The sequence below is a fragment of the Leopardus geoffroyi genome, chromosome A2 (genome assembly GCF_018350155.1).
Source record: "Leopardus geoffroyi isolate Oge1 chromosome A2, O.geoffroyi_Oge1_pat1.0, whole genome shotgun sequence".
In the NCBI taxonomy this organism is placed as follows: Eukaryota; Metazoa; Chordata; class Mammalia; order Carnivora; family Felidae; genus Leopardus; species Leopardus geoffroyi.
In genome coordinates this window covers 155,433,024-155,459,266 of record NC_059331.1, presented here as the reverse complement: position 1 = coordinate 155,459,266, position 26,243 = coordinate 155,433,024, and the positions used below count along the sequence as shown (strand labels likewise).

General features: G+C 44.2%; 1 protein-coding gene across 2 annotated transcripts; it reads left to right on the top strand.

Annotated features, from left to right (window-relative positions):
• Positions 1-6,504: 6,504 nt before the first annotated feature.
• Positions 6,505-25,745, top strand: MKRN1 (makorin ring finger protein 1). 2 transcript variants are annotated; one of them, XM_045495881.1, is made up of 8 exons: positions 6,505-6,904; positions 14,381-14,509; positions 19,937-20,166; positions 20,862-21,088; positions 23,125-23,339; positions 24,142-24,252; positions 24,812-24,950; positions 25,314-25,745. In XM_045495881.1, exons 1-8 carry the CDS (start codon positions 6,720-6,722, stop codon positions 25,524-25,526), a joined length of 1,449 nt encoding a protein of 482 aa, XP_045351837.1. In that variant the 5' UTR covers positions 6,505-6,719; the 3' UTR covers positions 25,527-25,745. The 2 variants fall into 2 exon arrangements, with proteins under 2 accessions (XP_045351837.1, XP_045351838.1); XM_045495882.1 differs by lacking the exon at positions 6,505-6,904 and adding an exon at positions 7,014-7,177.
• Positions 25,746-26,243: the final 498 nt, after the last annotated feature.

Here is a 26,243-nt window from a genome sequence, read left to right as displayed (position 1 = left end):
GAGTTCAAGCCCCGTGTCAGGCTCTGCACTCACTGTATGGAGCCTGCTTCAGATCTCCCTGTCTCCCTCTTTCTGGCCCTCTCCCGCTTGCACTTTCTGTCTCAAAAATAAATGTGAAAAATAAAATAAGGAATGTATTTCTGTAAGGCCAACACCACAAGACAGGGGACATCTCAAGTCTCCAAAGAAGGGCTGAAAATACTCCCAGGTTGTTTAAGTACGCACTGTGCCCAAGTGTGGGTCTTGAACCCACAAACCTGAGGTCAAGAGTTGCATGCTCTACCCACTGATCCAGCCAGGCGCCCTACTTCCAGGTTTATATAAGGGAAATGGGACATAGCTCGGTGGGTACTGGTCCGGTCCCTCCCTGTCTCAGGGGAGGTCAATCGTGGGTGGGGTCTTGCTGGCTCCTGGTAGTTCTCAATTGCTTGAGGAGGTAGTTTCAGTTCCTAGCAGGGGATGCTTTGCCCCACAGGGTCCTTTGCTTCAGTTAAGAAATCAGCTGGAAAGGAGGATTTAGTCTGTAAGAAATTAGTAGGAAATTAGTCTTGAGGTCAAGATGGAGGTGGTTGAAGTCCTGAGCCTGATCAGATACGGAGGTGGAGGGTTCTGGCTAAACCAATTTGGCAGGATTCTTGCTAAAATTAGGCCATCAAGGGACGCCTGGGTGGCTCAGTCGGTTAAGCGTCCGACTTCAGCTCAGGTCACGCACGAACTCACGGTCCGTGAGTTGGAGCCCCGCGTCGGGCTCTGGGCTGATGGCTCAGAGCCTGGAGCCTGCTTCTGATTCTGTGTCTCCCTCTCTCTCTGCCCCTCCCCCGTTCATGCTCTGTCTCTGTCTCAAAAATAAATAACCGTTAAAAAAAAAAAATTAAAATTGGGCCATCAATGCAGAGATGAATGTGAGTCCAAAACTGAGACCTAGTTGAGAAGTTCAGGGGAGGCTGAGTAGAATTTGTAGAATTTGGCCAAAGATTCTTTGTCCTGTCTTTTTCTACTTTTACAAATATTTGAGTCATGTGGCTTCATTGTTTACAATTTTTATGCAAACCAAAAATTGACACAGCATTAATTACAAAATAGTTTATAAATGGTGGGAGAGGGTATTTAAAAAGGCAGGAAACCGCTGACCTCTGAGAATATAAACTGTACAGTGACTAAATTATTACTGAAATCGTTACTTGAATTTTTTTGTTAGTTTTATTTATTAAAAAAATTTTTTAATGTTTATTTTTGGGAGCAAGACCATGTGAGCAAGGGAGGGGCAGAGGGAGACCCAGAATCCGACTGAGCCACACAGGCACCCTTGTTAACTGTGATTACTGCCAGGTTAACATTTTCAAAGTTTGTGTCAGAGTACAACTAAACTTGTTCACAGCTCCCAGGCCAAGATGTCATGGCAGGATGACAGGCTTATCTTAACTCTTATTTTGTGGCCCTCAACACAGGGGGACAAGCACAATTGTGTCTGGACTGCAGGTCTGGTCTCCCTTTTGAATGAAAAGCTCCCTTAAGGCAGGACCTGATTTCCAGCACCTGCAGGGGAGGGAGCATGAGACTACAAGCTCAAATTCCTAAACTCTGCTCACTGTAGCTTCAAGGGCTGTGTAATCCTGCATGGTGTCACTGCCTGTCTCTACCTTGTCAGATTCAAAGGGACAAAGTAATCTGTGCTTGCCCTGTTGCAAAAGCCTGCTGTGAGGCTGGAAGTAGATATGGTAGGTGAAAAAGGCCTTGAGACAGGGAAACTAAAGAGAGCCACGGGGGGGAAAAAAACCACGTGTTTCTTTTCCCCACCCCTTTGTTCCTTTTCCAGCTTCTATTCTTGCTAGAGCTTGTTCCCCCACCCCACTCTACAATACCCTGTACTGCAAATGGCAGATGCCCTCCTTGTAAGAGACACAGAGATAATGAAATCTTTGGATGACAACGGAGGAGGCTGGGGACCTCAAACATTCTCCAAGACCACCGACCCCACACATCTTGACCCCAAGACCCCTGGCTCCAGGGATTCAGTGACTAACAAAGGACCCTGTCCTTGTTGTGACCAGTTCCTGGTTAAGAGGACATGTGCATCAGACCACAATTGCCAGTAAAAACCCTGGACCCCAAGTAAAGCCGAGACTCCTGCTCCTTTCCTTTCCTAGTCTCCCGGGCATTCTGTCCGTATGTCTCTACATATCTTGTGTACAATAAACTTGTCTACAGTAAATCTTGTCCACAGAAAACTCCGCTTTCACTTTCTGCTAGCTCACGTTTGATTTCCATCCTGTGAAGCCAAGGACATTCCTGGCTACTCCCGTGGGCCCCCCCCTCTCTGGGTCCTCAGACCCCGACTGCCCACATCACTTTGAAAACCGTGTCAGGTAAAGTATAGGAGGACTAGTTACACTAGAAGTTTAGACGGTGAAACATTTTTTTAATGTTCATTTGTGAGAGAGACAGAGTGCAAGTGGGGGAGGGGCAGAGCAAGAGGGAGACCCAGAATCTGAAGCAGGCTCCAGCCGCTGAGCTGTCTGCACAGAGCCCAACGCGGGGCATGAGCCGAGCTGAAGTCCGCTGCTTAAGCGACTGAGCCACCCAGGTGCCCCGACAGTGAATCATTTAAGTAATAAGCATATACCATGCAATATTTGGGATATACTTACATGAGAAACCAATTTATTTATCTGAAATTCAGATTTACCGGAGCACGACTGGCCCAGTCAGCAGGGCATGCAACTCTTGGTCGGGGGTTGTGAGTTCAAGCTCCATTTGGGCATAGAGCTTACTTAAGAATTTTTTAAGCTCTTTTTTTTTTTCCCCTTTAATTTTTTTAATGTTTTTATTTATTTTTGAGACAGAGACAGAGCATGAGCAGGGGAGGGGCAGAGAGAGAGGGACACACAGAATGCAAAGCAGGCTCCAGGCTCTGAGCTGTCAGCCCAGAGCCCGATGCAGGGCTCAAACTCACAGACCGCAAGATCATGACCCAAGCTGAAGTCTGACACTCAACTGACTGAGCCACCCAGGCACCCCAGCTCTTTTTTTTTTTTTTTTTTTTTAAGTTCACTTGATTTTGAGAGAGTGTGCATAGGAGGGGCAGAGAGAATCCCAAGCAGAACTCTGCCTGCTAGTGCAGAGCCCAATGCAGGGCTCGAGCCCACGAACCTTGAGATCATGACCTGAACTGAAGTCAAGTGTCAGACACCCAGCTAACATAGCCACTGAGGCGCTCACCCCCCAGTTTTTAAAAATGAAATTCAGATATAACTGGGCATACTCTACTTTTAAATATGCTAAATTTGAAAAACCTATTTTAATATCCTAAAAACATCAATGGAAACGGTAGCAAATATTTAGCACTTCTGAAGGCCAGCAACTGTCCTGTGAACATATATTAACAGATTGGATACTTATAAGGAAAAGTATTTCACCAATGAGGAAACTGAGGCAGTAACTTGCCCGATGTCACACAACTACTATGTTCTCTCGTGATCCCTTTGTCACCTGGGTTTTCTGCTCCGGCCTGACTTTAATCTTTCTGTTCTCCTGACCAGTTAACTGTACCCTCCTTGTCAAGCTGGGTAACATTTTTTGTTTGTTTGTTTGTTTTTTAACGTTTATTTATTTTTGAGACAGAGAGAGACAGAACATGAACAGGGGAGGGGCAGAGAGAGAGGGAGACACAGAATCTGAAACAGGCTCCAGGCTCTGAGCTGTCAGCACAGAGCCTGACGCGGGGCTTGAACTCACGGACCGTGAGATCATAACCTGAGCCAAAGTCGGACGCTTAACCGACTGAGCCACCCAGGCGCCCCACATTTTTGTTTTAATAAATATGATCACTATGCTCAAGAAATGACAATAGCTTTGTGCAAAATTGTAACGGAGATGCCCACCATGTCCTTTCTTGGGACTCTTCCCTTTCCTTCCCTGTGCCTGCCAAGTGTTCTTTTTTTTCTTTCTTGCTTTCTTTCTCTTTCTTTCTTTCTTTCTTTCTTTCTTTCTTTCTTTCTTTCTTTCTTTCTTTCTTTCTTTCTTTCATGTTTATTTTTGAGAGAGACAGAGACAGCAGGAGCAAAGAAGAGACAGGGTTGGGGGGGGAGGGGGAGACAATCCAAAGCAGGCTCCAGGCAGTCAGCACAGGCTGATGCAGGACACGAACTCACAGTGAGATCATGATCTGAGCCCAAGTCACTTAACTGATTGGGCTACCCACGTATTCCTGCCAAGTGTTCTTAAACTGGCCTGATGCCCAGTCATTGGAGGTGGGTAATAACGTGTATGCTCCCGTGAGCATCCTCCCCAGCCTGGCTGGGGTCATCACCCTCTGGACCTTGGTATCTGAGAAGGTTCTTGGTGCTCTCCCATCACACCACACTGGAGGCCCTTTCTCCTAAAATAAGCTGGCTATTTGGTACAGGAGGGCCACTCACTAATCAGTATTTCTTGAGTGAAGAAATGCAAGGGTTGCCCTTGTGCTGAACTTTTCTCCCAGTAATCTAAAACAGAGAGGACTCTAGTTCAATTTCCCCATAACACAAAACATCATTATTCCTATTGGTATGGATGGTGAGCCAAGGCATAGTAATTTTTATAACATGAGAGAATTCTTTCATTCATTGCCAAGGACTTACCCTGATTGAAACCCTACTTGGAGGACTTTGAGCAGAAACTGATGCTATCTATCATTCTGGCTGCAGGGTTGAGCAGGAAGATCAGAAATTCAGAACTCAGCTTGGATGGCACATGTGATCTGGGGGGCAGCCCTGGGTCCCATCCTCCCCCCATTTTAGGACTGAGTCTGGATTATTTCTGAAGTTATTGCCCATGGCCTTTCCAGGTGTGGCATTGAGGCTCATATCTTTTATGATCGCCTATGATTCCACTAAGGGCTCTGAGCTGGGTGCCAATGCTTTCCAGGTGATGGCAGCAATATGGAGACAAAGAATCCTTAATACACAAGAGGATTTCCCTAAAATAGAAGAATGCTTTCACATTAACTTAAACCTTTTTATGCTAAGGGACGTCACAGTAACATAAAGTGCTCATTTCTGCCCATCCCCCCCCCCCCCCTTTAAAGTAATCTCTACATCCTGATATTGGTCTCAAACATAGAACTTCTAGATCAAAGAGACACATGCTCTACTGAGCCAGCCTGGTGCCCCTCCCCCACTTCCCTTTTTAAAAAACAATGATAAAACTCAAAAAGACTATCAGGAATACGCCTATAGTCCAACAAACTCAAATTTATGATCCTGGCTACAGCAGGGGAGACCATGCAGCCAAGAAATGGGCATCTTGGAAGGGTGGTAGGGAGGGGCCTCTTACTGGGTTGAAGCTGGCTTGGGGAGAGACTAGCAAAAGAGGAACCAGTTCCGGATTGGGTACTGTCATAGGTGGGGCAGTTTAGGAACTGGGTGTCTCCAAGATCTTTGGGGAGTTTGGAGGGGAGGGAGCAATGAAGTGGGTGGGATGCAAAGACATTTGTTAAGAAAGCTGTTACCAAAAAAAAGGGGGGATTGTCTTTTTGTAGCCATGCTGAGGCCTTGGGAGAAACATTGTTTTCTGTTGGCTCTGTCACTGTTCTTATTTGTGTCTGTTAGGTACACTGTGGTCTGGTTGCCATTGGGGTGGATTTTCACTTTCTTAAGGTAGACTGAAGCAAATCTGAGGGCTTGGAAACTCAGGATTTAATATGCAGCATCTGAGAGGAGAGAGGACATTGATGGGGAAATAGGATTATATGCATTTTAATTGTCATAGTTTCACAAATGGCTGTGAGAAGCTGGGAAATTCCAAACACCTTTTGTTATTTGTCATCTGTTAACTATAGTGTAAAAGAATAGTGCTAAGGATTTTCCGTGGACTCTCATTTAATTTTTGCAACCACCTGTGTTAGGTGCCATTTTTATTCTTTGAAAGTCATTGTCTCATTTCATGAACTAATTACAGATCGAGAAAGCAGGAGCACTGAGATAAATTAACTTGCTCAAAGGCACATAGCTAGGAATGGGGGAGACCAGGAGATCAGGGAGACAAGCTGAGTCCACAATCTTTGCTTGTCTACTATGCTAGTATCTTGGGGCTCAGATCACACCCTGATTGGAGGCATAGAGAAGATTAAGTGTTTACTATGTACAGGGCACTAAACTCAGTGCCTAATCCTCACAGCAACCCTGTGAGGGAGGGCCTACTAGCATCCCCATTTGAGAGATGAGGAAACTGAGGCTTAAGAGAGAATGGGCATCTAGCCCCAAGTTCGTTCAGCCAATAATTGGTAGAGCCAGCAAATGGGAAATTCTGGATTCCAATCCAAATCCCAATTCCCTCCCAACACAGCATCAGCTTCCACTAGGGAAGTACTCCTGGGTCTGCATGCTTGAAACCTGCACTTCAGTTCCCTAGATGTGGAGTCTCGAGGGTGGGGGGGTGGGGGGACGGTGAGGGCGGGCCCACCTGGCGGAGCCCGGCCCTCGCCCCGCCCCCGCAGGCGGAGCTCTCTCGTCCGCCAATCAGAGGATGCTGGGGGCGGGCCGCGGGCGCTGCGGCTCCGGCCCGCAGTTCGAGAGGCTGGAGCGCTCGGGAGACGCGACGAGGGGCCGAGGGGAGCGAGCGGGCGCCCCAGTCTCCTTCCCCTCCCCTCCCCTTGCCTCGCCGCCTTCTCCTCCGGCCGCCGGACCGGAACTATGTGATCCCGGAAGTTCCGGTGCCACTGCTGTGTGGGATAAACAGTAATGGCGGAGGCTGCAGCTCCCGGAACAACAGCCACAACATCAGGAGCAGGAGCGGCAGCGGCGGCGGTGGCAGCGGCCTCCCCCACCCCTATCCCCACAGTCACCTCCCCGTCCCCGGGGGCGGGGGGAGGGGGAGGCGGCAGCGACGGCTGCAGCGGCGGCTGGACTAAACAGGTCACCTGCAGGTGAGACGCTGCGCAGCCTGGCGCCGGGTGCTGGGAGGGGGGCCGAGGCGGCGGAGAGGGCACGGAGGAAGGGGCGGGCGGTCTGCCGGGGGCGGGCGGAGGAAGGAAAAGAGCGGCGTTTGGCCGCCGCGGCCTCCCCGCCCGCGCTGCGTCAACCCCCGCCGGCCGCCGCGGCCCGAGCGCGCGCAGCGCCGCTGCGGGGCCGCCGCACCGCCCGCCGCTCTCCCCGCCCCTCCCTGCGCCAGCCGAGCGGCGCGCCGCGCTGAGGGAAAGGTGGGCTGACTCCTCCCTCCTTTGCATTGTCGCGGGATGCCGCATCCCCTGCCTGCACCTCCGCAGGTTCGGGAAGGGGTGGGTGTTCTTGCCTGGAGCCCGCCTCCCCGCGGCTCTGTGGGGCCGGGGAGCGCAGCCGCGTTCACCGGCGAGGTGGCCTGGCTGTCCGCTGGCTGCCGGGCCCCCGGCGCCTTGTCATCCGTTGGTAACGTCCGCTCGCGTCTCCGCCCCCGCCCTCCGCCGCTCCCGAGAAGTAGCTTTTGTTATTTCCTTGTATGTTTATTGAGGTTGGCCGTCCTGAGCTTTGTCTTAGTACCGAGTGCCTGGCTCGGATCCTCTCCTCCGCCTGAAATTGTACGTGCTGCCATTCCCCTCCCGCGGCGAAATGTTTTCTCTTGAAATCCACCCTTCTTACTTTTGAAGGAGAATCAAAGAGCTTGTCGCTCCCGGAGCAGAGCAGTTTTGTTTTGGTTTGGTATATCAGATGCAAGGATGTGGAAAAAGAAAAATTAGTGGATGGCGGTTACAGATATGTTGCGTGTACGCATGTAAAAAAATGATCGCGCTGTACATACGAGTGCATTTAAATGGGTGTTATACTTGGGTTTTTTTTAGAAGTGATCACTAGCGCCCAGAAGCTTTTCCTTTCTCTAAATCAACCTGGAACGCCAATTTGAACCCGCGTGGGATAATTTCCATACGATACGTAAGAATAGTTTAACACGCAGAATTCACTGTCCTGGTGTTAACAGCGATATTGAAGCGTTCTTCTGTAATACACATGTAAGGCATGAAGAATAAGCTTAATAAATAAAGTTTGTTTTCCGCAACGGAATGGAAAAACAAAAGCTATTTTAGGAAGCTTCTCATTTGTATATGGTAAGAATGGAGTCAAGTGCAGTATCTTAAAGAATGAGAATTTTAAAGTTCCTATTCATGGAACCGGTTGAGTGTGTTTACCATTTTTTTTTCTCCACAATGCTGCACTTGATTTAAACGTGGTAGTTGGATCTTTTAAAAATAGCTAGTGTAACTTTTATATTCCTGCACTTTTAGCCCTTCCCTCTGCAGTCCCAGTCTACCTCTATATGCTGAAAACGTTTTGAATATGTGGGTTCTTTTAAGAATTCTATACAATGCTTTGATTTTACTTATCTCCAGTCTCCATATAGTCTAGCTTTGAATACCCATCACCAACCAGAAATTACCATACTTCCCCTCATTTTTATCTTGCAGCTGTAACTTGAACCCACCTTTACAGCAGTGCACAGAATTCATGGTCACTTTTTCACTTCACTTTCCCTGCTGTTAGACATTTTCCCTGTTCTTTCTGGTTCCTCACCAGTATGTAATCAATTCAAAATAGCTTACCAGACTAATCATTCCTCTTTGCTGTCTGCCTTTAGGATCTTTGAGTGAATGCAGTATTCTAGATTGTCCCTGGACTGGTGGGAATTTTTTGCCCAGGAACCAGTATATGGTATTTAAAAAATTTGCATAGCTCAGTAATCTAATATTTTGAAAAGGCGTTGTGTGAAAGATACAAGCTTAGATGTACTCGTTTTTGTCTGTGTAAACCTGTATGTAACTTGGAGAAAGTGATCTAAAAGTATAGGTTAGTTGGTGCGTCATAATTTTAATATTTGACATTGTTTTCAGTTGTTCCATGTACCAATATGATATCCTGTTTTTAAAAAAAACTTTTTTTCTTTGGATAGGACTATGTCAAATATGTCATTTATTGTAGACTTGGAGCTTTCTTAGAGTAGGGACCCTGTTTGATTTATCATAATCTGTACTTGGTAACACCTAAAATTACCCACTTCACGTGCTTGAGGATTCCTTTGCTTTCATTTAAAAAAAGAATGAACTTTTAAGTTCGCAAAGACATTCTTTTGGGAGACTACTTTGTCAGTTATTCATTAAATAAGCATCAGTGCTTACAGTGAGAGATAATGCTAGATGTTCAAGGGAATGTAGAGATGCACTGTATTATAAATTTCTTTATTCTGTTTGAAAGCTAAGTCTCCCTTGAATTCAAGATAGTGCCGTATTTTTAGTGTTTTTGCTTATTTCCTTGTGTCTAGCAATTTGACTAAGACTATTTTCTTAGGGCATAATCCTTACGGTTTGTTTCTCCCTTTCCAGTTGACAGACACTTGTTTTTAATTGTTCTAACTCATTTGTATATTCTTGTTGGTTACTATTTTCTTAATATATTTCTCAGAATCCTATCTCACTTTTATTTCTGCAGCTTAAGAAAAACCCAACTACATATACCTTTTCTGAGGAACTGTATTATGCTGCCCCCACCTGGCCATTTTTCATATTTTTTATTGGAGGAATATTATGAAGTAGGCTATTGGTTTTAGCTTCTTTGAGTGTGGGGTTAAAATAATACTTAAAAGAATAGATGGTAATTTGGCAAGCTGTAATTTTGAATTTAAGACACTGCTTGATTAGAGTGCTTCTGCAGTGGTAGATATAACTGTTTGGCAGTTGAAATAATGTAACAAAAAATACAAGTGTTTCTTCATTTCTATTTTTTAAAAGGTTTTTTGCTTTTTTGAGTGTAGGTATAGCTTAAATAAAGGAACTTACTCCAGAAAGTCTATGCAAGTGCTGTGATATCCATAGTGAAATTTATTACTTGCAACCTATGTGGTTTTGCTTTGAAGGGGTGACATTGAAAAAGTCACACAGCTCATTAAGAAATTAATTTGTTACTGGCATTACGATTTGCATGACACCTAGGTGTCTTCTACAGTTTTTATTAAATATGTAAGTATTGTTTGTATAGGTATTGTAGGACATAAAAAGAGAAATCCATGGTCCTCAACCACCAAGAATTTACAGTCCAGTTTGAGAAACAGCATACATGCACTCATCAAAAACTAAATATCCCAGTAAGGAATGTCAGCCAGTTAAGTGGTAAATGCCAAGTTCTCATTCAGTAATTTCTGTAAATCCACAGGTAGGTTGTTACAGTGCTAGACATGCTTTGAGGGTATTGTTTCTCTTGTACCCTCACAAGCTAATATTGTGGTTTTTGTAACATTTTGGCAAACATGCTTAGATTTCCAAAAGATACAGCAGTGGGTAGAATCTAGTCGATTATGTTTGTTTTTATTCCTGGACAATGTCTGCCTGGAGTCCCAGAATCTTCAAGGTGGAAGGAACCTTAGAAATCATGTGGCCCAGCCTTTTACCAAAGGAGGCTTAGTCTGGGCAATGACATCAAGGTGAATTTGAATGGTGGCTTTTTGGTGGTGGCACTTAAAAATGAAAAGCATTTATTTTGGTTTTGTTTTGGGGAGAAATTCTTGGGAGAGGCTTGCCCTTCCCCACTTTTCTGTTGTAACTTATGTCATGTTGTAACTTATTATGTCATGATCTCTTAGAAATTAGTTGGCAAGGAGGGGTTTCACTGTGAGGGTGATATATAATTCTGGGTGTACCAATACCGTTCACACCACTGAGGGACAAAAGACGAGAAAACCCCAAAAACCCAGACAGTACGTAGTAAACACCATGTAAATTAATGCTTAGTATTTGGCAGTAACTAATTAGGACTTGTGTTCTAGTGTTTCTGTTGATTCTGCAGTATCCGGTGATTTTGTGTCTGCTTGAATTCCTTCGGTGTTGCTAGTTCTGGACCACAGGAACTTCTTGCTGGGTAGTTCTTTTTCTCAGTCCTCCTGTTGAACCACACATGGTATAGCTTTCTGCAGGAATAGTTCCCGGAAAGGTTGTTCCTTTGTTTTCTGGCTAGATTACTCCGGTTAACTTCAGATCTTCTTGTGGCATGACATCTAGCTGTCTTGCCTTCTTTCTCAACTGATCTGTTCACGTACACCTCCTATCAGGCATGGGAAGAAACCAGTACAGTCCCCAAATGTGGTCTGAGTGTGGGCAGAGTGAAGCTGTGGAAGGCCCAGGTGTAAGGGAGCCAGAGTAGCAACAAAGGCCTAATGCAGTGACTTCACTCACACATCCTGCCCTTTTTTTCAAGTTCTAAAATATAAAGATTGGTGAGACTAAGATGACATCACTAGCAAGTGACAAAGCTGGAAGTGAGTCTCCCACTTCTGATGGGGAGTGCCTGGCTGGCTCCATCTTTTTGAGTTGAGTTTTCACTATCCTTGTGGATTTTCAAGAGTTTCTACCCTTCATGGATGTCAGCAAGTAAATAGCTGTGTATGTTTTACAAAGGTGCTAATGGAGTGTCCTACTGAATGTTAAGTTGCAGGTTTTAGGAAGTTGATCTTGTTGTTGTTGTTGTTGTTGTTGTTTTTTTTTAATTTTTTTTAAAATGTTTTTATTTATTTCTGAGAGAGACACACACACAGAGTATAAGCCTCAGGGAGGGAGGGAGACATAGAATCCGAAGCAGACTCCAGGCTCTGAGCTGCCAGCACAGAGCCCGATGCGGGGCTTGAACCCACGAACAGTGAAATCAGACCTGAGCCGAAGTCGAAGCTTAACCGACAGAGCCACCCAGGCGCCCCGGAAGCTGATCTCCTTAAATGAAGCAACTGGTTTAAGAACCCAAGTTATGGTCAGGCAGGGGAGTGGTGGAAGATGAAATCTGACATAGTGAAGAGGGTCATAAACCCAAGTACCGCAGTTGAATGAATGAAAACTTGGCAAATGGGATTTAAAAACAAACCTAAAATTTCAAGTATTGTGCCTGAGATTTAGATGGCTACCTTCCCAGCTGGAAATCTCTAGAGGGTTTATCAAGCCTTAAAACTGAATCAGTAAATGGTCTGTGTATCTCTGACTTAAGATTGATCCCGAAGAAATATCAAAGGTATAGACACCTTTGCTTTAAAAAGCAAAAGTTCCCACCAGGGATGAGACAGTAAACAACTGTTCAGACACCTTTGTCTTGTGTTTAAAAAGCAAAAGTTCCTACCAGGGATGAGACAGTAAACTGTATTCAGGTGTGGACACTGTTTCAAATGGATAACCTATTAGCAACTGGATACTTGATATATAATACTTTGAGGCATAATTATACTGTAGTGGTGATTACAATGTAATTATCATTGGCTTGTTTAGGTGTTGGGTGTGTGTGTAATGTTGATGTCTTCATTTATGCAGTCAGAAATTATCTATTGATAGAACTAGTTTAGTTGCCCTGTAGTTGAGCATAAGTTCAGACCTGAGTTAGATTATGGCAAACCTAGTAACAGTTGAAGTTAGGTTATAGTTATAATTTGACTTCCAATTATATTTTTACATTTTTTTAATGGACTGCAGTCATAGCACTTCAGGATCTTGATCTTTTTAACTGTTTGTTTCCACTAACATGTTACATTCTTGCCATCTTACCTGTTGTCACGTAGAAGGTTCACTTGCAGGTAATCCCTGCATAGAACTATTCACATTCGAATTTGGGGACAGTTCAATTGAAGGAACTTCTTCAGAGTTCCTTAGGTAAATCTGAATATTTTTTTTTACATACCATTCAGTGGGCAAGGGGCTTGTACTTTCTGTTACTGTACCTACCAGCTGTAGATAACTGTGACACTCTTGGATATAGTGATGTCATCTGCAAGACCAGCCATATTTACATCCAAGAAATAGGCACTTTTTTCTTCTGCCAGCTGTACATAGATGCATATTTGGGGGAGTTGTGGCCTGCCAAAATTAAATCTTCATTACTCTGCTCAAGAGAAAGAGACCAGTAAAGGAAGGACCAAAGAATTTACATTTTTTTTTTTTTAATTTTTTTTTCAACATTTATTTATTTTTGGGACAGAGACAGAGCATGAACGGGGGAGGGGCAGAGAGAGAGGGAGACACAGAATCAGAAACAGGCTCCAGGCTCTGAGCCATCAGCCCAGAGCCTGACGCGGGGCTCGAACTCACGGACCGCGAGATCGTGACCTGGCTGAAGTCGGACGCTTAACCGACTGCGCCACCCAGGTGCCCCAAGAATTTACATTTTTAAAGAATGTTTATTCATTTTTGAGAGATAGCGCAGGTGGGGGAGGAGCAGAGAGAGAGGGGGAGGGAGACACAGAATCCCAAGTAGGCTCTAGGCTCCAAGCTGTCAGCACAGAGCCTGATGCAGCGCTTGAACCCACAAACTGAGATCAGGACCCAAACCTAAGTACACTTAATCAACTGAGCCACCCCGGTGCCCCAGACCAAAGAATTAAAAACAAAAAACAAAAACCCTGACAGAAGTCAGTGGTGGGAAGATGGACGGTGGTGGTGGTGGTTCTACTCACTTGACATGATTAGGGTTATCTATAAAAATAAGACCCATATCACTTACCTAATCCACATAAGTTACATTTAGAGAAATACGGACATCCCCAGTTTCTGATTCAGTAGATAGGCAGTGAGGTCTCAATGTTTGCATTTCTAGCAAATTCCCAGGTGGTGCTGGTGCTGCCTAGTCCGGATTCCCTTAGGAAATAAATCCTAGTAATTCCGACTGTGATACTTGGTGTTTGGAAGCTGCTGGTTAGATACACATGTAACCCTTTAAGGCACAGGAACAACATACTAACCATAGGACATCGTGATTGCCCTTTAACTCTGTGGCAAAATTGGTTTTTATTTTCACATGTGGATTTGAAAGAATTAAAATGGTCTCTTGAAGTACAGTAGTCTGACCCGTTGTGGTCTGCATTGCTTCTTGATTCTTTATCTTTGACTTTTTTACAGATAGAGCTGCTATTATTGGCTAAAGTTAGTGGAAAACAAGAAGCTACCTCCTCAGGACTGTAAAATGAGAACAGTGGTCAGATTAATACCAACCTTAAAGTTTAAATCTGAATTGGTGCACATATGCATAGGCAGCCTTCCTGTGGTACCATAATGGATAATCTTGCCATACGGTCTAATTCTACGTGTTCTGTGTTCATTTCACGTGTAATAGAATATATTGCTGCCATGCAGTACTAGTATATTACTGGTACATTGGCTAAGAATTCTTTTAGTGCTGGCTCTAGACTTTTCACTTATTTATTTTTTAACGTTTATGTATTTTTGAGAGACTGAGCACCAGCAGGAGAGGGGCAGAGAGAGAGAGGGAGGGAGACACACACAATCCGACGCAGGCTCTAACCAATGAGCTGTGAGATCATGACCTGAGTTGAGGTCGGACACTTAACCAGCTGAGCCACCCAGGTGCCCCTGGCTCTAGACTTTTTAAATCCAATTTTGTGGTTCTTTTTCTCACAGGTATTTCATGCATGGGGTTTGTAAGGAAGGAGATAACTGTCGCTACTCGCATGACCTCTCTGACAGTCCGTATGGTGTAGTGTGCAAGTATTTTCAGCGAGGATACTGTATTTACGGAGACCGCTGCAGGTAAGAATTCTACAGATCAGTTTTGTTCAGGGGTAGATTGGGAGAAAAGATAAGAGTAAGACACATAATTCCAATAATCTGTCTTTGAATTGGTACCATAATCTGAAATTGCAATTGAGCAGAAAACACGTGTTTTAGTTACCTGTTTATTACAAATTACTGGGAGATTCAGCAATTTAGAAATAATAGACATTGTCTCATAGTTTCTGGAGGTCAGAATCTGGGCATGGCTTAGCTGAGTGGTTTTAGCTCTGAGACTCCCAAGATTGCAGTCAAGATTTCTGGCAGAACTGGCATTATCTGAAGTCTTGGGGTTGGAGGATCACTTCTAGGGTGGCTCACTCACTCACTATCGGTGAGACCTCAGTTCTCACCACACGGACCTCTCCCTGGGGCTGCTCAGCGTCCACATACTTGGTAGCTATCTTTTCCCCAGAGCCAGTGATTCAAGAGAGCCAGCAAGGACAAAGCCACAATGCCTTTTATGACCTGGTCTCAGAAGTCCCACACTCCCTCACTATATTCTGTTTATTATAAACAAGTCAGCAAGTCCCAGCACATGTTCAAGGGGAGAGTGATTGGGCTCCACCTTTTGAAAGGAGTAGTGGCAAAGAATTCTGGACATATTTTAAACCATCACAGTAGGTGAGACATTTTGGGAATGTCAGCCAATTTTACCATTCTTTCAGAAAAGGATTATGTCAACTCTTGTGTTCAAATGGTAAAGAGTTCAAAAGACTGAATTACTGATGGGTGGGATATTAATGTTAGGTCATCCCACATGCATTTTACTAGGAAGTTACTAAGGACAAAGTCTTTTTTCATGACTAGAAGCTCAGAAGTGGAACCTCTGGTATCTGAGTTTAAGTCAATCATTTTACTCTGCTGATTTTTTTTTTCCTTTCAGTATTACTGGAGACGGGGACAAATGACAGTGACACTCTACTCCAAAAAATACCCCCCCCCAGGTTTATTTATCCTTTTTAGTCACAGTATGAAAGGGCGGGGGGGTCTAGAGCCCTATCATACTAAATATAAAAGCATTTCTTCATGGGCTGGTCTCTGCAGGTGTTCTAGGCCGATTAATTGTAGGGGAGCTGGGTTCTTTGCCTAGCCAGTCTGTTGAGGATCCTTGTAAACTCTGTCCAGGTAGAGAGGAAATGTCAAGAGGAGATGAGTCCAGAGACGTCCTGGAGAGTGTGCTTGCTGTGTGACAGGAGGAGGGGAAGTATGGCTAGTTAACGGATGATCCTCTTATTCCAGTAGAGGCACTCACCTGATTGGGTCACATAGGTGGAATGAATGAAAAAAAGGTTAAACTGAAGAAATCTAAGCTAAGGCCTGGGCTCTGTGTTAATCATCAGCTTATTTTTCAGGTAGCTTTGCCAGCCCCAGTGGCATTACGTGTTCTCCTTTGGGACTAAGTAGAAAGAGTATAGAAGTCCATCTTCAGCATATTCCTATAATCCGTGAGTTTCCTTGTGGTAGACGGAGCTTGAAGGCCAGGGAGTGAGCCCTTGTTTTGGTGAGGCTCTGACATTTAGGCAGATGTGAGTCACCTAATAAGTTTACTTTATAGGAAAGGTGCAGCTCCCTCCCTGGGGAATAGTCCTGATTTGAGCTCGATTTAGAGCCCTTTGGATAAAGTGAAAGGAGTTAGGGAAACTTGTGTATTAATAGCCTGCCTGAAAGGAAGCTTCGGTGGTAATAGTTTGGGACAGATAGACTGGTCTAGGTGATCTTTTTTTTTTTTTTTGGTTTGTTTAGAGAGTCCTGGTGGGGGAGGGGCAGAGAAAGAGAGGGAAAGAGAGAATCCCAAACAGACTCCACAGTGACAGGGCAGAGCCTGCCTCGGGGCTTAGCCTCACAAACCACAAACCGTGACTTGAACCCGAATCAAGAGTCGCTTAACCTACTGAGCCACCCAGGCACCCCTAATAGGTGTTCATTAAAAGACTGATTCTAGACTAGCTAAAGAAGGAATTTTACGGAGGTGCTTGTTCCAAGACTGCTTATTTTCTTGTTAAAATTACGCCTGGATGATTTAAACTTTCACTCTTATGGTATAGGGATTTTTTAAATATAACTTGGCCAATGCCCAGAGATTTCAATTAATTGAACTCCTCACAGAGGGAGTAGTTTATAATGAAAGATAGAAGTCCTAGTTCCAACAGTTCAGAAAAATTACTGCATCAGTGTTTGCTAGTGGTGACACTATTATGAAGTGAGGCCGTTCTTCTTGCCCAGAGCTGGTGGTACACATGGCAGGAAGTCTAGTATCCTTTGCCCCCACCTGCTGAATGCTATTAGAACTCCCTCGTTTCCTTTGTCTTTTTTTTTTGTTTGTTTAAGTTTTATTTAAGTTACCTCTGCCCAACGAGGGGCTCAAACTCACAACCCTGATATGAGGAGTTGCATGTTCTTCCAACTGAGCCAGCCAGGCGACCTTCCCTCCTTGTTTCTGGACACCAGTGGAGAACCTTGGTTGACAGGTGACAACCTTTGCTATGGTAGGCCCTTACCCTATAGACCCACTGAGTCCCATAAATTAAAATACTTAAAGATGGGTGCCTGGGTGGCTTAGTCGGTTAAGTGCTGGACATTGGCTCAGGTTATGATCTCAAGGCTCTGTTCATGAGTTTGAGCCCCACATCAGGCTCTGTGCTGATAGCTCAGAGCCTGGAGCCTGATTCAAATTCTGTCTCTCTCTGCCCCTTCCCCACTTGTACTCTGTCTCTGTCTCTCAAAAATAAACATTAAAATTTTTTTTAAATATTATTAAATTTTATTTTTTATGTTTGTTTATTTTTGAGAGAGGCAGAGCTTGAGAGGGGAAGGGCCATAGAGAGAGAGGGAGACAAAGAATCTGAAGCAGGCTCCAGACTCCGAGCTGTCAGCACACAGCCCGATGCGGGGCTCTCACGAACCACGAGATCGTGAGCCAAAGTCTGATGCTCAACCAACTGAGCCACCCAGGCACCCCTAATTTTTAAAATATTTAAAGACAGATACCAGACTTTGGAATGATTGGAGGTGGGAAGTAGCCAACTGGAGGGGAAAATGTTTATCTTCTCTTAGAGCTGGAAGGAAAATTGATTAAACTTCCTTAGATAGAAATTGATCCTATATCAAAGTACTCTTTGCAAGATGTGAAAGAAAAGCTCAATATTAGTTTCAGTGTTGTCTCAGCATTATTTCTTCACTTAACACTTTGACTGTAAGGTCACTGATTCTGTGATAATCCACAAAAGAATTAACTTAATTATAATGAAGACATTGTCCTGGGCTCTGAATCCAGTAGATCCGAGAGTCCTTTTAAGCAGGACTTGGCAGATTTTTTTCTGTATGGGGCCAGAAAATAAATTTTTGGCTATGCAGACCACGTGGTTTCTTGTCATACAAAAGCAGCCATAGATAATACATAAGCTGCTGGATGTGATTGTGTTCCCATGAAACTTTATTTGGGATGCTAAAATTTTAGTTCCATATAATCTTCATGTGTCCTAAAGTGATCTTTTTTTCCAACCAATTTAAAATGGTGAAACCAGGAACACAAATCAGGTTGCTACCTGAATCTGTGTCTCCTGGATTGCAATTCTAGTTGCTCCCCCAAAAAGAATGAAAAAATAATCAACAAATGTCAATGGGTGCCCAGCTGGCTCAGTTGGTGGAGCATGTGATTCTTGATCTCAAGTTGTGAGTTGAGGTCCCACGTTGGGCATAGAGCTCACTTTTAAAAATAAATAGAAATTTAAATGTTGTGAATGTGTTTTAGAATCAAAGGAATATATACCATTTAGACATAAAAATGTCAAAGCCAATTTTAGCTCTGGTTGAATTTGGTCTGAGGGTCTGAGACTGATCCCTGTTCCTAAAGTCCATGCTTCACTGAACCATATTTTTTGCCTTTCAAAATGAGAGTCTTGCTGTTTATTTGTACTTGATCTCTCCTAGTGCTTACTCACAAATCTTTGCTTCAGAGTCACATTTTATATAGATCTATTCTGCACTAAGGGAATAGCTTTGCCTAAATAGGCAGATTTGATTTAAAAAGTTACTTTTTGGGGGGGGGTGCCTGGGTGGCTCAGTTGGTTGACTGTCCAACTCTTGATTTCAGCTCATTATGATCTCATTCATGCTTCTTGGAATCAAGCCCCATGTTGGGTCTCTGCTAACAGTGTGGAGCCTGCTAGGGATCCTGTCTGTGCCCCTCCCCTGCTTACATGCTCTCAAAATAAATAAGCTTAAAAAATGTATGAAAATACTATCTCTTCTGTTTAATAGTGTGAACATTTTAATGTGTGTGTTGGTAAAATGTTCCATGTTTCTGCTTGTTGAATTTGTCACCCTTGCGTTTTTTCTTTAATAATTTTATTTATTGAGAGAGAGAGGGTGTGCATGTATAAAAATGGGAGGGGCAGAAGGAGAGAGAGGATATCAAGCAGGCTCCATGCTCAGTGACAAGAGTGGAGCCCCATGTTGATCCTGTGACCCTGGGATCCTAACCTAGCCAAGAGTGGGAGGCTCAACCCCTCCCTAAGTCACCCAGGCACCCTAGCATTGCTTTGGTCAGTTTTGGCTGCCCGGGGTCTTTAGCATAGTTGCCATGGAAACGGCAGGACCCCCGCCCCCATTGGAGTAGAATCTAAGGGGTAGTGGGTGGTCTGTGACAGGGTGGGTAAACTCTGGTGTGTAGGCCAAACGTGGCCAAAAGCTCTTTCGATAAATGAAGTTTTACTGGAATACACACATGTATAGTATGTACCCATGTACAGTCACTCAAGTAACACCTATGGTGGCCTTTGAAGTATAATCACAGAGTTTAATAGTAATAGTTATGGCAGTGACAGTATGACCTGCAAAGCATAAAGTATGTGTTTGACCCTTTATTTTTTTTTTATTAAAAAAAAATTTTTTTTTAATGTTTATTTAGTTTTGAGACAGAGAGAGACAGAGCATGAGCAGGGAAGGGGCAGAGAGAGAGAGGGAGACACAGAATGTGAAGCAGGCTCCAGGCTCTGAGCTGTCAGCACAGAGCCCGACGCGGGGCTCGAACTCACGGACTGTGAGATCATGACCTGAGCCGAAGTCATGACCTGAGCCGAAGTCGGACGCTTAAGCGACTGAGCCACCCAGGCACCCCGTGTTTGACCCTTTAGTGTTTGCTTGACCCCTGGTCTATGACCTTGCTCCTCACAGTGTAGTCCTTGGGCTAGCAGTATTCTCATCCTGTGGGGCCTTGGTAGACCTGGAGAATCCTGGACTCTGCTCCAGACTAAGAAATTAGGTATCTGCCTTTTAACAATTTCCCAGCTGATTCATCGGTACCGTAGTTTGAAAAGAACCCAAAGATAGGATCAGGAAATACATACCCCATTTGGAGCTGCTGGCGAGACAGTGATTGCTGACTTTAAATTTTTCTTTTAGATATGAACATAGCAAGCCACTGAAACAGGAAGAAGTGACTGTGGCAGATCTAACTGCAAAATCATCCCTTGCTGCTTCCTCAAGTCTCTCATCGGTAGTTGGACCAGTTGTTGAAATGAATACGGGCGAAGCCAACTCACGAAATTCAAACTTTGCAAGTGTAGGAGCAGGTTCAGAAGACTGGGTGAATGCCATTGAGTTTGTTCCTGGCCAGCCCTACTGTGGCCGTAGTGAGTATTTGGAAGACTAAAAACAACTTAGGGCACTAGACAGTAGTCCATCCTTTAGGTGGGTTTCACAGCCTTCTACTTCCACTCTTCATGTTTAACCTAATCTGTAAAAAAAAAATTTTTTTTAGCGTTTATTTATTATTGAGAGACAGAGCATGAGCAGGGGTGGGGCAGAGAGAGGAGGAGACACAGAATCCGAAGCAGGCTCCAGGCTCCAAGCTGTCAGCACAGAGCCCGACATGGGGCCCAAACCCACAAACTGTGAGATCATGAGCCGAAGCCAAATGCTTAACGGATGCTTAGCCAACTGAGACACCCAGGCGCCCCTTAACCTAATCTTAATACACTAAATTGGATTACCTAAGATTTACCTATGGAGTGAAAGAAACTTTGATCCCAATAGTAGTGAATTTAGAATGTTTTGAAAAACTGAAGCAGCTTTTGCCTCTTTCCTTCAATCAGTGCCATTGTAGAAGAGGTGCCTAAAAAGTTTTGTTTTCTTTTAAATAAGCCCATTCATGGAAATACCAGCATTAGAAAGATTTGTTTCAGGAGTAAAGGGATTAAATAGACTGTTTGGCCTTTAATTGAAGTTCTCATTGTTTCTTTTCAGTTAGGTTCTCAGTTACTACCTTATAGTTCATATTTCCCCCTTACCCATTTTGGACCTTTACTGCCCTCTTAAACATTTTCAGCTGCCCCTTCCTGCACTGAAGCACCCCCGCAGGGCTCAGTGACCAAGGAAGAAGGTGAGAAGGAGCAAACCGTGGCTGAAACAAAGAAGCAGCTTTGCCCGTATGCCGCCGTGGGAGAGTGCCGGTACGGGGAGAACTGCGTGTATCTCCACGGAGACTCCTGTGACATGTGTGGGCTGCAGGTTCTCCATCCCATGGACGCTGCCCAGAGATCACAACATATAAAAGTAAGTCAGCGGGGTCATGTGCTAATAGGTGTGAGATGGGATTTCCCCTTTCACAAGCATTGTTAATTTCCGAGAAACGCTTGGTGAATTCAGTGAGTGGTTTTATCTCTTGGGCTCTGAATACCTTATCACGAAATCATCCTTTCAGAATTCAGACCATGGGCTCTTTCTTTTTAAATGTTTTCATTTTCTTTAAAAGTGTTTATTTAAGTGCTGTCTGTACTCAATGTGGGGCTTGAACTCATGACCCTGAGATCAAGAGACACATGCTCTTCAACTGAACCAGCCAGGCACCCTCCTTTTTTTTTTTAATACCAACAGTTTTTCCGAGATTCACATTCCATAGAATTTACTCTTCTAAGATTGTCTCATTGTTTTTAAGTCTATCGACATGGTTGTGCAACCATTACCATGATTGTGATTTTAGGACATTTTCATCATCCCCAAAAGACACTTCATGCCCCTTAGCTCCATTACTCCATCCTGCCCTTCGTCCAGCTCCCGACAATAAATAACTGATCTACTTTCTGTCTCTCTGGATTTCCCTGTTGTGGGGATTGCTTCTGAATGAAATCCTATATGTCTATCAGTACTTCATTCCTTCTGGCTGAATAACAATTCACTGCATAGCTGTACCACATTTTATCTTTCCAGTCATCATTTGAATGGACACTTGGATTGTTTCCCCCTTGGCAGTCTCTTGGAGAGTAGCATTGCTGGGTCATAGGAAACCACTGCCAGGCATTCTCCACGGTGATGGCACCGCTTTACCTTTCAAACCCAAAGGGTGCAGATTGCAGGCTACGGTTTTAAGCCCATTGCAGCATAAATTTTTTGTTGAGAAAACATTGCATTATGAATCTTATTTATTGGAGCAGATTTTGCCTCCAATCGTTATCATTTCTGTTTAATAAAAATTAATTTGGTTGTTGGGTAAAGCATGATGTAGGATAGACATAGTTTGAATCCTACCTTAGCAGCATGTTGGTTGTGTGCATTAGGCAAGTTAAATAAATCGTTCAGGTATGTTTTGGGGATAGTAGCGTCTTTTTTTGTTTTGTCTCTTTTTGTAATGTCTGTTTCTGAAGATTGTTTAAAAAGAGGTTTCAGAAAGATAAAATATACTAAAATGTGGTTATGTGGATTTATGGGTGACTTTTTGGTTGCTTTTTTGTATTTCTTACAATTAACATGTTTCTTATAAAATGAAAAAGTATGTGTAGTGTAATACATGTCAGTTACACCTCCCTTAAAACAAAGGGTGGGACATCTACACAAAATCTGTACATGAATGTTCAGAGTGGTGTAATTTTTTTTTTTTTTTTTTTAAAGTTTATTTAGGTAATCTTCTACACGCAGATAGCCTTCCACAGTGTAGATAACTGACCAAACCAGTCCCTAAAGGACACATATATGATATGCCCCGGGATAAGTGTAGCCAAAGATTACTAGTTGCCTAGGAATGGGAGGCTGGTTTCAGGGGGATTGAGTGACTGCTGTGGGAGTGGGGTTTTTCTTGGGGTAACGGACACATTCTCCTATTGATTGTGGGGATGGTTACATAACTAAACTGCACCCTTTGAAAGAATGAATTAAAATGGTATGTGAAGTATACCTCAATAAAGCTGGTTTTTCTTTTAATGTGAAAATTAGGTGCCTGGCACATAGTTGTCCCCTAATAAATATTAGTTTCCATCATCCTTAATGAGATCAATAAACAGTATGAAAAACCATCTCCAACATGGATCATAACGAGAGGGTAAAGAAAACTGGGTGACACCTCTCCTCCCTGCCCCCCCCCCCCCCCCCCCCCCACCGCCCCGTTCTTCAAGTTGCATTCTTCTAGTTTGACTTTGTAATGATGTAAAGACCCAAAACGTTACTGTATTTGCTTGTGAACAAAGCTGCTTTCGATGTCCAATTGCGAACCTCTTTTTTGGGTGACTATTGATTTCTCTGAACACCAGTCTTGAGCTATCAGTGGAAGTCTTCGTTGTTCAGTGACTTGATCACACTTCTCTCTCTACTGTCTCTAGTCCTGCATCGAGGCCCATGAGAAGGACATGGAGCTCTCGTTCGCTGTCCAGCGCAGCAAGGACATGGTCTGCGGGGTCTGCATGGAGGTGGTCTATGAGAAAGCCAGCCCCAGCGAGCGCCGCTTTGGGATTCTCTCCAACTGCAGCCACACTTACTGTCTCAAGTGTATTCGCAAGTGGAGGAGTGCTAAGCAATTTGAGAGCAAGATCATAAAGTGAGACTCCTCCCCAATCTCCGTTTGTGCTTTCTATTTTGGGGAAGAATTTAGTATCTTGTGCCAACTTTCAACCAGATGGACCGCACTTAAATGCATGCATTTTATCTTGAAACTGGGGTATTCTAATTGGGACTTCTCCTTTGTATTTTCCGCTAGCTTCTAGGTTAGTTGGTATAGGTCTACTTTTCATTTGAACGAGGAAACCCTGTGTATCAGTCAGTAGATTCTTCGTGCTTTTTCTGAGGAGATTGTGTTTAATGGATTAGCCAGTTTAGGCTCAGCGAACAAACTTACCTAGCTCTGAATGTATGTTTCCTGACGTTTTACATTTTCCACTTTCCTATTCCATCCATTAAGCTAGCCAATAATCCACCATCCTTTAAAGATTGTTCTCATAACTGAACAAAGACTACATAATCTAAACAGAGCAAAGTTACAAGAAATAAATCTATTTAAACGAAAGAAAAAGGAGTCCGTGTGAAATGTCTTCTTTGGTTGTTTTTTTGTTTTGTTTTGTTTTGTTTTTTTATTTTTTTGTTTTTATTTTTTAACCGAAGTTGTTGTTATTATTATCATTATTTTTTGAGTGAATTGGCTAGCCATTGAATTGAATTTATGAAGGAGTTTGTCTTGCCTCAGAGGAAATGGTCAGTTGTGTGACAGTGTGGAACCCTTTCAGGAAATGCCCACTTGCCTTTCAGTTAAGTCTTTAAGTATGGAGGTGACACATCAGGGTGTGTCCTTGAAGAGTGGGCCTGTAAAGGGGGATATGCATTGCAGCCTGTTCATTGTTTCCCAGGTCCTGCCCAGAATGCCGGATCACATCTAACTTTGTCATTCCAAGTGAGTACTGGGTGGAGGAGAAAGAAGAGAAGCAGAAACTCATTCAGAAATACAAAGAGGCAATGAGGTATGAGCACTGCAGCCTTTTCTCAGGCTAAGATCCCAACATGGCTTGGGTTCACTTTGAAAAGAACAGTGCTGCATTATATACTCCTACCTCCTTCCTACCCTTTCTTTGACTTCCCGGTACAGTTTCTTGTGTCGCCCCTGATTACACTTCCCCGTTGTGTACCTGGCTATAACACAGTCCTCGGGGTGCACGCCAAGGGACTGTGTTATAACGAAGTCTATACTGCTGATTGCTGAAACCCCACGAGTGGGGTTCTGACTTCTTCTGCGTCCATGTTCTAGTTGTCCTATGTGCTTGTGTGTGGGCTTCTAGAAGATTTTCTCTCTGCTGGATCTGCGGTACTGGAGCTGTTACAAACAGCATAGACTTGAACAGAGTGTCTGTTTCTAGTTAGTGTTTCATGCATTCGTGCACACATGTTTAAGAACACACCTTGGGGAGGGCTATGAGCGAACATGCTGGTTCTATCCCTACCTGTTTAACGAAATACCGGATGATAGTCAAATACAGACCTGAAATCCACTGTGAATAAGGGTTGCGATATTTTCCTTTCCAGCAACAAGGCGTGCAGGTATTTTGATGAAGGACGTGGGAGCTGCCCATTTGGAGGGAACTGTTTTTACAAGCATGCGTACCCTGATGGCCGTAGAGAGGAGCCACAGAGACAGAAAGTGGGAACATCAAGCAGATACCGGGTAACTCTCGCTGTTTTTTTAAAGGAGGGGAAATTCCACGCTATCCGTTGAGTCCTGCACAGATTGGGGTAGGGGAAGGAGATTACCGCGCAGGTCTGGGAGTGAGACTGGAGGATGAGAGGAGGAGAGAGCCACCTCAGGAAACGGGGAGGGATAGGAGAGGAAAAGATACAGAGTGCCCAGAGCTCTAGCCTAAACGGTTTGCATCAAGTAACCAGAGGGTAGGAATTGGTAAAGTCGAAACCCTAAATGAGAAGTCTGTTCGTCATGCCCTCTGGTGTGCTGGACGGTTTGCCTTAGAAACACCAGGATAGAAGATGCTACTCGACAGTGCCCTCCCTATCATGGCCTTGTTTTTTACAGGCCCAACGAAGGAACCACTTCTGGGAGCTCATTGAGGAAAGAGAGAACAGCAACCCATTTGACAACGACGAAGAGGAGGTTGTCACCTTTGAGCTGGGCGAGATGTTGCTTATGCTTTTGGCCGCAGGTGGGGACGACGACCTGACAGACTCTGAAGACGAGTGGGACTTGTTTCATGATGAGCTGGAAGATTTTTATGACTTGGATCTATAGCAGCTTTGCGTGGCGCACTGGTCTGCCGAGCCTCAGCCAGGAGCCGTCCCCGTGGTGGTGTGGCAGCGCCCGTGTTTCTGTCCTAGGCAGGCCTATCCAATCCAGGTGCTGTCGTGGTCCTTTTTACCCAGGGCCTGTCTTCTCGTCCCCTCACCTTCCCCCAAGGAGTGTGTTGTCTCCTCTGTTTCCAGAAGTTACAAAAATAAATCTTAAAGCTAGTTTTTTTTCGCAACATCGATTTAACTGTCAGACAGAGTAGGTTAGTTGCGCCATCTGTTTCCCGCCAGATTCACACGGTTCTAGGGTAGCGTTTACGGACTTTTCCACACTCTACTTTGAGGACCCCGGGTTCAAACGTAACAGCGCGGGCCCCGCTTTCGGGTCCAAGAATAGGGGTGACAGGTGAAGGGTCTGGACTGTGGCAAGTAGCCTGCTGCAGACTCACAAGGTGGATGCTTGAGGCTTCTGGTGAAATCTGCACATCTGTGTTTTTACATCTATCTGTTCCCTACCCTGTACTCCCCACCTGTGCCCTTGTTCTGTGGTTTTGGTCTCTTGTTTAATTGCACACAAGTAATAATTACGGGGTAACCAGAACCAGGTGCGAATGTGTTGAGATTTTACTGTGTAGCACGATAGGCAGATTGTGAAAGAACACAGAACACGTACAAAAAGATACAGTGGCGTAAAAGAAATGCAGAGCCGGAAGTGGACTCC